Here is a 12,119-nt window from a genome sequence, read left to right as displayed (position 1 = left end):
ATCTATTAGTGTTCCGATTTGTAAATTCTTATAAATTTATTTGTTGATAACTTTTAAATGTAAATATCATATTTTCAATTATTGCTTACTATTAAAAATTCCTTAAAAAATATATTTAAGAATATATCTATTCATTTGAAGATTGACTTTAATTTAATGAATTCTGTCTATAGTTTACCCTGTGCTTGAGCACAAGAGAGACAACTTCTCTGTTCCTAACATTTCTCTCAGAAACATAAAAAGATAAAATATTCAATAACTCTTTTAAATTTATTGTACGTTGATTTATTAATGTTTTTTGACCTTAATAAACACAATCTAAGATTAACTAAGTATTAATTACAAGGTTCTGTTTTAAATTGGTGAAACACATTTACTTTTCAATTTTCAAATAAAGTCTGAAAAATTAAAAAGTGGAAAGTCTTTTCACTTTTAAAATTTTTTGAAACACTTTTCCTTTTTACTTTGCAGGACATTATTTATTTGCAAAGTGAAAAGTGTTTGGTGACATAGGCCCCTAAACTAAATCGCGGGAAAAATAATACATGCTATTAATAATGCCATCCTATTTTTAAAAATATTAGGATTTACATTTACCTTTTCAATTAAATTTTACGTGTAATGAATTTTAATAGGCTTAATATATATCTTTTGCTATTTGACTTCCTTCACTTTTTATGCTAACAATATTACAAGTCAAGCAACTTTATTAGTTACAAGTACATCCTGAAACCATTAACAAAGTCTTGTAAAATATGAGTAACAGTCCTGGAGTCACTTAAACCAAGATGACCGACTACGTGTTCCATGATTAATTCATAATCTTAAGCTTTTACTAATAAAGAAATAATTTATGGACACAATTTATTGTTAATTTATTCACTTTAAAATAAAAATTTAATTTGACTAACCCTTCAGATATTATTCTCGGTCATTTCAAAAAGCTCGAGGATAACATTGCATTGAAATACACTACACTGCTATCAACATTTAATTAATATTCAATATTTATTTTTTAAGAAAATCCTAAGATCTTACAACACGAATTTGTATACATAGATTACTAAAGTATATTTTGTGTGCACCTACCTTTGTATGTTTTATGTTTGACAGATATTTTATACTTTCTTTTAACAAAAACAAAACAATTACCACAAACTGAACTAATCTCTATACATGGATTAAATAACAAAAACTCACTATAGAGTACACTTGAACCAATCAAAAAGAAGGTTTTTCTAGCTTACGATACTAATGTAGCTTAGCTAATAAATAATGTACGTTCATACCTTCGCTAAGTCATGTTAATCCGTTTGAAACCTTTTCAAAGCATGAAAAGAGAGCATTTAATTAAATGAACAATTGACAGATAATTAAAACGAAAACTTTTTTTGTGTGAAAGTAAGCAATAGGCAATGAAGTGTAAAAGAATAATTTAATTACCAAAACTATAAACATCAGAGGTCTTGAGCATTTTCTAATAGATTTAGTCAAAGTGTCTCACAGTTTGATGGCAATCTTACACCTAAATAATAACTAGCTCTAAGTTAAGTGAGTACCGTGTTATAGTTTTGTGTGACTCCTGAAATTTATTTTAATTTAAAAAATATAAACATTTACACTGTACATCGTGGATTGGTACTTTTTTGATTAAAGTTAATTTTTTACAGGATGCACGATTGGATCGGTCCGTATTATTCGCCTCTCGTTAATGGCTCACTTACGGATAAGGTTAATTTGGTTTTATTTGATTTCGAGCTAAGCTCGGCTAAATCTCACCACACTTTCAGGTCACGCCCGATATGGCACACCTTATTCATCCCTATTGGAATCGATTTCCAGCCATCGAACCCAAGATGACGAAACTTCTTGGCATTTTCTTAGGATCAGCGGCCATAATATCGTTTTGCGGAAACGGATTGGTCGTCTGGATATTTTCGACTACAAAAACTCTTCGAACGCCAGCCAACCTACTAGTCCTGAATTTGGCTTTTTCGGACTTTTCGATGATGGCCACAAACTGTCCAATGATGACGATAAATTTGTTTTTCGAAACCTGGATTCTTGGTCCATTTATGTGTGATATATACGGAATGTTGGGCTCCATTTTTGGTTGTGCGTCGATTTGGTCTATGTGCATGATAGCACTGGACAGGTATGAAGTGATAGTGAAAGGTGTAACCGGGCGTCGAATGACTATTAAATTAGCAGTCATTAAAATAGTTGGTATTTGGGTGTTCTCACTCTTTTGGACATTGGCACCAATGATGGGTTGGAGCAGGTGATTTCAGAATTAATAAACTTTTACTGAAATAACTTTCTTTTGGAATATTCTATTGTTTTTTGTGGCAGATATGTTCCCGAGGGTAATTTGACATCATGCGGATTGGATTATCTCGAACAGGATTGGAATCCAAAGAGTTATTTGATATTTTATACGATGTTCGTATATTTGATGCCTCTATTTTTGATATGCAGGTCTTATTGGTACATAATTGCGGTAAGAAAATTTAAGTTTTGTGGTTTCAAAAAATTTTATTTAAAAAGAAATATCTTACTGCCCAAATTCAACTGCGGGGAATTTACATACAAATTTATCTTAAATTACCTATAGGTACAATTTTATGGGATCTCAATTTAAAAAAAAATAATAACAGTTGTCCTACTCGCTGAAAAGGCCGTCAGCTATTAATACAGAATGATAGTATTAAAATTACCTGCAACCAATTAGGTACACAATTTTTAATATAGTGTGTGTTTTAAGACGTTTGGTTTTCAAGAAGAAGTAAAAAGCATATACATAATTCAAGACGAGGGTTTACCATTGTTAAAAAATAATTTCAAGTAAGTGATCGCCTCGAACACTTTTTGCAGCAATTAATGCCATAAGTCAGCATTATCGCGAGGAACATTCTCTTCCAGAACGTCAATCGTCTCGGGGCTATCTGTTTGGTTCAGCGGTGTTAAATCACGATCTTGGAGGCCCCCGACGTAAGATAATGCGCTCTCCAAAATTTGCTTTCAATAATTGATTGTCGTGCGAGCCGAACTATTATGTTGGTAATAAATTGGCACCATGTGAAAACGTTGTTCAGAAGCAACAAAAAGAGTCTCAATTAAACGACAGCCATTATGTAAGAAAAAACTGCTATAGCAAATGTTGCCGATGCCAAAAGGTGCCGGGCGCATAAAAATCAGGATTTTCATATTTTATAATCATACGTTTTATACACTCTTGCCAAAACCAAGTGCGAAAAAAGAAATTTTGAAAACCACACGTCTTAACCTGATCATCTTCACAACGGGCTTGATTACCAATGCACGTCGAAAATGTCTTCGCCAATTCATTACCGCAATTCTGTTAAATCATCATTTTTTTAAATCCATTGAATTATAAGGAAAAAAAGAGGCTGCCTGTCGAGTTTTCTAAAAGTTTAACACAATATTAATAACAACATTTTTTGTATTAGGTAAGCAAATTTAAATTCAATACCTTTATTTGTTCTCATACTGCTTCAGTCTAAACCCGTTTCTTATCAGTTTATGTAGGTTTTCGATTTCTGTAAATAATTTTTTTCTAAGAAATTTAATAAAAATTAACAACAATATTTTTCATGCAGTAAATAAAATTTGTTCATATCTGCTTTTGTTAGCGAGATTTTTATCTGAAACTTTTTTTTTATAAAAAAAAAACGATTTAATTTGTCTACAATTATTATATTACGTTAATAACAAAATTTTGCATAAAATTACTTATTTCATTTATTCAAGAGATTTTTAATCAAACATCAGTTTTAATAAATTTTGCATAGTATTTTTTGTAAATTCTTTTATAAGAAAAGAATGACATTGAATTCAATACCTTTAGTTTGTGCCAAGATATTCAAATCGGAAATGAATTTTTATTAGTATTTTTGTTTGTAAAAAAAACGTGATTCGATGTCAAAAAGGTTATTCTTTGATATTTTTTAAAGAAGTCAAGTTAAGAAAAAAAATATAGGTACAATTTAATCAAAATCAATCGATTTATTTTTTTAGAAAATTCAAATTTTCCTTTTTTTCCGAAAAAAATTGTATGGGAACTACTGCTATTTTTAGTTTAAACAAGCTAACACGAATGTGCTTAAAAACTTAGTTTACAAGTTTTAACTCAATGGACCCAATGATTTGGGCTGGAGAGACAAGTGCAGACAGACACTTTTTCCGACTTCCATGGTAGTATCATGGTTGTTTTAAATTGTTTACGAATGCAATACTTACCATATTTTTCCTATATGTCCCAGGTAAGAAGAGCCTTGAATGCGATCCACACTGATTTTTTGAAAGTTTTTATTTCTTATAAAAAAGATATTTTAAAAGTCAATACCTTCATTTATTAACTTCCGATAGGAAGCTATTGTATTTTACGACTAAAATATGATTTCATCTCCAAAACAATTTTGCGCAACGAAGAATAATGTTTTTGGCATCTGATAAAATTTTGAGAAAAATCGAATTGACAGTTTTTTTTATAAAAAATAAAAATCTAAAAAAAACACTACTCAAAGTTGGTAAAAATTGAACATCGATTCAAATATCTTTTCAAAAACTTGAAATTTAGGCTTCAAACTTATTTTATCTTATAAGAAATATTGTTTTCAACATTCAGTAAAATTTTAAAAAAAATTGAATTGACAGTTTTTTTTACAAAAAAATAAAAACCGAACAAAAATTAAAAAATGATTTTCGACTCAAATATCTTTTCAACAATTTGAGATAATAGCATCTAGCTAATTTTTACTTATTTGAAATATTGTTTTCAACATTAGGACAAACTTTGAGAAAAAATCGAATTGACAGTTTTTTTACAAAAAATTAAAAACCTAAAAAAAATTAACAAAAGTTGGTAAAAATTGATTTTCGACTCAAATTTCTTTTCAAAAATTTGAAATATTGGCTTCAAACTAATTTTATCTTATAAGAAATATTGTTTTCAATATTTGATAAAATTTCGAATCGAATTGACAGTTTGTTTACAAAAAATAAAACTCTAAAAAAACAATACTAAAACTTGGTAAAAATTTACATTCAATATTGGCTTCAGACACACACAGAAAATATTGTTTTCGATGTTCAGTAATTTTTATATAAAAATCCAACAGTCCGTTTTTTTATAAAAATAAAATCTACAAAAAATAGTACGCAAATTTGGTAAAAAATTGATACGAGTACATATAGACAAACTCTTAAGCAAGACAAATCGACAGACGGGATGGGAAGTTATCAGTGTGGGTCGCATCCCAGCCCTCTTTTTCTATTCGAATCGAACATGGGTTTTAAAAAAAAATTTGTGTAATATTTGTACTTCCGTACAACCTCTACAACTACTGCTTACGTGTCACTTCGTAACTAAAATCCAAAACGCACAAGAGCCTGACTGTGAACAACATAATATGTTCACATACAGGTTCGTATGCTTGTTTTTTTAACTTTAACGAAGAAATTAAACTGAACGTAATAACTCCATGTTTGCGCTGAAAACTTGTAGGAAAGAAGGAATGTGATTGGATTGTAGTAAGCACCTTCTACCACCAATAACATTCCTTCATTATCAATATAAACATGTCTTTATCTATCTATCTGCATAAAGCTGAGAACGCCAATTAACTATTTTTTATCCGTTGTAGACACCTATCTAACTAAACAACCAATAGGCGATCGCTTTACAATTTAAAAATACATGTTCTGCCTCTTTCTTATCTTCATATAATTTATTTTCCAGCCTGGTACTTTTAATATGAAATTAAAATAAAGGAAAAAGCTTTGAACTAGTTGAATACACAAACAATTGTTTTCGTTAAGTATGCTTACAAGTATTTTTCATTTCCGGGATGAGTTGTCCTAGGATGAGTTGTGTCTTGGGATGAATCGCGCAATTATTTTGACAAATCAAATGGCATTTACATCTATGAAGACAAACTTATCTTACATTCTTGTTTTTTTATAAAAAATCAGGCGATTGGATCTTTCTTAAAACTTAACTAAAAGTGTAAAAACAATATGTTTTCAAAAGATAAAATAAAAATTCAATATCTTTAATTTGTGTGAAGACCGACTTTAAGTAGTATTTTTTTTATAAGAAAAAACTGAGTTCGAATTTTCGACAAATTTTTCGTAATGTCAAGAACGTTATTTTTTAATGTTCACAAAATATACGAGGTGACAAATAATTATGATTTTTATTTATAAAAGGAAAAAACAGTTAGTTGATTTTTTTTCGAATTTTTACCTATTTCACGTTTCAATTTATCATATACAATTTAGTCGAAATCGCCATCGTACCTTGGAACGTCGAGAAATGTCAAAATTTTAAATTCTACGAATCGAATCAATTAAAATTACTTACAAGATAACAATCAAAAAATCTATCGGTTTGTTTTTGAGAAAATTCGAATTTTCAAGTTTTTATCAAACCATAACGTGAATCGGCTTAAAACTTTAAATCCCAAATTTTAAGTCAATCAACCTGATGGTTTGGGCTGTATGGGCAAGGACAGACAGAGACGCAGACGGATGTAATTGGGGGACCCACTTTTTTGACTTCTCTATCATCGTAATATCCTGTTTGATTAAAATCCCTATTTCGAATTTTTTTACAAATGCAATACTTGCCATATAGTTTTTATATGTCTCGGGAATAGACGGTAAATTTCACGTGGAACAGGACTAAAAATGTTCTTAAATACTATTAATACAATAATCTACTACTATTAACTTAGGCATATAAACGACTTCTATTCAAATTTTGGTGAGGATGTACGTACATTTCTAAAAGCTTGATTTGAGTCCCAACGTCCTTTTAAAATTATACTCTAAGATCATGTACTCATCAAAAAAAGTTGTACTCTCCTTTTTATTTATTATAATTTCAGGAACTTCTATAAGGCAATATTTTAACGTGAGAAATATCGATATCACTAGGCAATGCCCTGGGATGAAATCAGCGTTCTGTCTATTGTTGTGTTTACCTCTCAAATTCATAGAAAACCTTAAGTTGATGTATTTTTCCAAAAACACTCTATGTGAAGATTAATGCTTCGTACCTATCACCATCCCAAAACCCATTTGTTTACTTGTTAACATTGTTGTATTTGTAATGTGAAATTGACGTGTTTTCACGCATACATAGAGTTTTTAGGGGAAATTTAATAAAATTATAGGAGAAAATAGAAAACCAATATGTCTACCGACGATTTATATCTTTATTAGAGTGTTTTTAGTTTTTTCTATCAATTATAATTTGTTTTATTATTTTCAGGCTGTTGCAGCCCATGAAAAAGCTATGAGAGAACAAGCAAAGAAGATGAATGTCAAGTCATTGCGTTCTTCTGAAGACACGGAAAAAAGTGCCGAGGGTAAACTTGCTAAGGTAGCTTTAGTCACAATTTCCTTATGGTTTATGGCGTGGACCCCATATGGAATTCTCAATTTTTTGGGCTTTTTCGAATCGGACCTTTTAACGCCATTGCTAACAATTTGGGGTGCAGTTTTTGCAAAAGCATGTTCAGCATATAATCCAATTGTTTATGGAATAAGGTTATTATTTCTATGATTTAAAATTGCTGTCAGAATAAAATAAATATTTATATAAATCCATTTTAGCCATCCGAAGTATCGTGTAGCTCTAAAGGAAAAATGCCCTTGCTGCATTTGCGGAGAGACTGAAGACCCAAAAAAGAGCGAAGTAGCATCACAGCCATCAACAAATGGAGAAACAACAGCATAATCTTACATTTAGCTCAATTAATGTTTTAAAACAATTTTCTTATGAAACAACATTCTTACTTTAAATAAATTTAAGCATTGACATCAATACTAATGTGTTTTTATTTTTTAAGAGTAAAGCTATGCCTTATTTTAGAACTATCAAAATAAACAGATACAAAGGTCTTTTAATTGTCAATTTACCCGACCTGGAAAATTCTCATGCAACAAAGCCATAAATGGTCTTGTTGTTTGCTAGGTCCCAAAGCGTGATGGTTAGTGCGTTGGACTGTCATGGGAGAGGTCTTGGGTTCAATCCCTTTTTTTTCTAGGGTACAGAATCTTGCGGGGAATTGACAAATAATCCAAGAGTAATTCTTGTCGCGAAAAGTGCTTTCTCAAATTATCCGTTCGGATTCGACGTAAAACTGTAGGTCCCTTCCATCCCTTAAAACATTACTCGCACACAGGAATGGTTGAGAGGTGGAAGTTACTGGACCTGCTTGGTCCTCCGTCTTGTTAAAATCACATAAAATATCGTCCTAGTTATGCATGTTCAATTAATGGATTGAGCAACACTTGTTCTTGCCACAGGAATGTTTTTGCTAGGCGTGCTTCAAGGTGATGCACAGTGCCTTAAGCCACTTTCTCTGTCCTTACAATTAAACCAATTGATTACGGAGTCATTTAATTTTTACGACAATAATCATTGCTAAAAGTAGCTACATTTGAATAAATGTAAGTTTGACAGCTGTCAAATTCCTGTACTATCAACTTGAAACACACATTTTTTGAAATTTTTTTCTTGTGAGTTATTTTTTCACGTACCAACTCCAGGATGTAGCGATCTTCAGCTTCAAAAACATATGTTCGCTCCTTATTGCATTCGACTACAATAATTGCCTCACTTTTTACTGCCAAGTAGATGCTTCCTTTTTCCATATGAAATAATATGAAAATGACACCCTAACAACATATATGAGTGCACACTTAGTGCAGTTGCATTTTCATTCTGCTGAGATTATTCCAAATGAGTTTGCAATAACATTTAAGTTAAATCAAAGCTTAGTGTAGAGGCAAATTGAATCAAAAGCATTTTGGTCTTAAAGCTGTACTATTGCGACAACAAAGTTAAGGGATTACAAATAATATGCACGAACACATAAAAACAAATGTATGCAGAAATACTGTTGGAATTGATTGCGTTTAAATTAAAAATTAAGTAATGGTTTGACATTTTTTTAAAGAGTAGTACCAGTGGCGTGATGGTGTTAGTTCGTAAGACTGTCATGCCAACAAATGTCTTAAGTACAAATACTACCTGTGCCACCAAAAAAACATTCACGGGTACTGTCTCTTGCGAGAAATTGACAAATTATCTAAGAGTAATTTTTGTCATAAAATAGCTTTCTTAAATAAGCCGCTCGGATACAAAATGTAAGTCCTCTTCCTTCCTGAAATGATTCGCACACAGGTTGAGAGTTATACGTCAACAGGTCCTAGTTTTCTACGGACTGCTACCACCTAATTTATTTACTAATGCAAAGAGTTTTTAATTTCTTATGTAAATATAGCGACGAAAATAATAATTTACATACGGTAAATTGTTGGCACCCCAATAATTGTTACTTACAGTTTAAATATTGCATAGTAATAATATTGAAATGTTTTCAATAAAATTCTTTTTTTTTTTAATATAAGCCTTATCTTGATGATTGGAAACAGGAAAAACTTTATTTGTGATGGTGCATTCGTTTAATCAAATGTTTAGTGAAAAAATATAGAGATATGTGTTTCCTTCCTGCAGGGACGAACACAGGTAGGGGTTTTTGAAACTATCTCACGGCCACTTATGACACATTTAAATATCAAAACACCGAAAAATTGTTCGGTTAATTTATGTAAGCTTAACCTGTAAATTAAAAAAAAAATGTTTAACTTCACTTGAATTGTGACACAAGAATATTTTAAAACAAAAACAGCAACCCTGTTTGCCTTTGTCGCGTTTTCCCCTATTTTTCAAGAACAAGAATCAAATTAATAATGAAAGTTACGTGACGTCTCCTAAATTCAATATTTTTAAACATTTGAATGTGTTTCTTCATTTAAACATACCTTAATGTAGGACACAAAACAATATGGGACATATTCATAGTCTATTTGAACTGGAAGAATTTGCCAGCTCTGTTTAGTTAGAAACAGGTATAGGCATATTCTCCTACAACTTTGAAAAATGTCACTTAAAGCTATGCAAAATGGCTTGAAGAGGGTAACAAAATAAATTGTGTTAGCTGGAGAAACAAAATCTTTAAAACCCTTTAAACTATTTTGTTTGCTGTTAATTGAAACGCAGATATTAACAAACATTTCATTAAATTTCGATCTATAATATTTAGAAGTTAAATCATAAACTTGACAGTTTTGTTTCTCGAATCGATAACTTCCGTACAAATCGTCATCTATTTCAAAGGGGTCCAATCATTTTTTTTTAGCGGTAGCATTCCAACATCCAGCAAAATATTAAAATATTGATATATACTTAGGCTTTTGACATTTTTGTTTTTAATTTTTTTAAATAAAATGTCTCGTAAAATAATTTACTCAATCAGTTTGATTATTTTTGACGCTTAATAGATTTAGAAACAGTTTAAACATAGGATCCGTCGTGTTTATTTTTAGGCTCCAGATTATCTTTTAAAAATGAGTTTAAATTGTCTATAACCAACTTAAACTAAAGTTTAAAACAAAATCAGAACTTATCAGGGAACTATGAATATAACCTTCTGTCTTCGGTCTAAAGGTTCTTAACGCATAAAAAATCATTATTTCTAGTACTTTCATGGTGATTTTAAGAAAAACGTGTTTGACAAAAGAGAACTGTGAAAATAGAAAAATCTCACCTCATCTCTTGTTCTTTTTTTAAGTAATTATATAAAATAGTGCCAAAAAAAATTTAACATTTAAACGAAATATAATATATATTTTTTGAAGATCAAAAAAAAGTGCAATCATCAATCTAAAGACAATACTACTGCAAACTGCAAATTTAATCATGACTTAAATGAACTCATTTCGGGAACTATTTTCAGGATAAAAACTATATCTCTGACACATCAACAATATTTTAAACTGCACAAGGATGTTCTTCCTTTATTTTGCACTATACATATGCAATCTTAAAGCTCGGGAGGACGTGCTGCGTTTTGTAGAAGTATGTCCTATCCTTATGGAAATCAGAAAGGTCTTCTTTGGCTGCACGGCAATGACCTTGGAAAGAACAATAAGTGTTTTAAACGGAAAGGGAGAATGGAAGATTCTGATCCCTTTTTGCAAGGAAGCCGCTAGCTACAGACCCAAAATAATAGCTTAAGAATTCTAGTTTTTGATGTTCTAGACAAAGATCAAATCACACCAAAACCATCACCTGATCCTTTCTCAACCCCCAAAATCGATGAAGGATTGAAAATCTATACTTCACTTGTACTATCATTATTGATATATGTAGATGAGTCATTTTGGATAATCTTAAAGAATTTTTGATGTTCTAGACAAAATAAAATCACACCCAAAACTGGTAACGCCCTAGTCACATAATATAAAGCTTCGGTTCCCATCGATCACCGAAATCAAGTATCAGTGAGCGTGGTTAGTAAGAAGATGGAGGACCGTCTCGAAACCTACCGCGTGCTATTGTCATGTGTTCTTTCTGTCTCCTGTTCTTTCTCTTCTGTCCTTTTGTCTTGTATTAATGTCTTGTGTTGTTATCACCTTACATAGTCTAGTCCAAAAACACTCTACATGAAGATATAAATCTTTCATACATATCACCCTCCAAACCCCATTTTTTTACATTGTGGTAATCAATCAAATCAAATCAACTGATGAGTTTTTAGGGGAAATTTCATAACTTATATAAGAAATCACACGCATACTTAATTTTTTTTTTTATAATAAGCGCACACTCAAGGGGATATATTACCCTTATTATGTAGACACAGTGTGAGCACTAGGAAAGGGAGAGAGGGGTTGAAAGGAGATGTCGGTGCACATTGGTTTTGAATTCCTGAATATTGCAATAGCTGGGAAAGACAGAGTGTGGTAAGGCATTCCACATTCGCATAGTACGGCTAAAGAACGAATCTCTATACTTGACAGTACGACCGAAGATGGGCTCGAAGGTATATTGATGAGCATTCCTAGAAACGCGAGTATTACGGTTGAACTGTTTAAGGGGAGGAATGCAGCTGGCTATTTCTCTAGGGCATAAACCATTAAAATAACGGTAAAACAGGGTGAGACAAGAAACATTTCGACGATGTTCAAGTGACGTAAATGATCTTATGATGGTAATATCACCAATCAATCTAAATGCTCTA

The 12,119-nt window shown here is 31.1% G+C and overlaps 1 protein-coding gene across 1 annotated transcript; it reads left to right on the top strand.

The window, feature by feature from the left end:
* Window positions 1–1,456: 1,456 nt before the first annotated feature.
* On the top strand, window positions 1,457–7,852 carry LOC129951162 (opsin Rh1-like). The gene is made up of 6 exons (XM_056063184.1): window positions 1,457–1,551; window positions 1,671–1,731; window positions 1,791–2,281; window positions 2,353–2,500; window positions 7,298–7,575; window positions 7,642–7,852. The coding sequence occupies exons 2-6, from the start codon at window positions 1,672–1,674 to the stop codon at window positions 7,763–7,765; spliced, it is 1,101 nt and encodes a 366-aa protein (XP_055919159.1). The 5' UTR covers window positions 1,457–1,551; window position 1,671; the 3' UTR covers window positions 7,766–7,852.
* Window positions 7,853–12,119: the final 4,267 nt, after the last annotated feature.

This window comes from Eupeodes corollae, chromosome 3, assembly GCF_945859685.1.
Source record: "Eupeodes corollae chromosome 3, idEupCoro1.1, whole genome shotgun sequence".
Classification (NCBI taxonomy): Eukaryota; Metazoa; Arthropoda; class Insecta; order Diptera; family Syrphidae; genus Eupeodes; species Eupeodes corollae.
Note: the sequence above shows the minus strand (reverse complement) of the source record. Positions and strands in the feature narration are given on the sequence as shown.

Excerpts from the sequence above, each read along its gene's own strand:
- LOC129951162 (XM_056063184.1), top strand. The coding sequence starts at position 1,672 with ATGCACGATTGGATCGGTCCGTATTATTCGCCTCTCGTTAATGGCTCA. Across the intron at positions 1,732-1,790 it reads ATGGCTCACTTACGGATAAG|GTCACGCCCGATATGGCACA; the intron begins GTTAATTTGGTT and ends CCACACTTTCAG. Across the intron at positions 2,282-2,352 it reads CCAATGATGGGTTGGAGCAG|ATATGTTCCCGAGGGTAATT; the intron begins GTGATTTCAGAA and ends TTTTTGTGGCAG.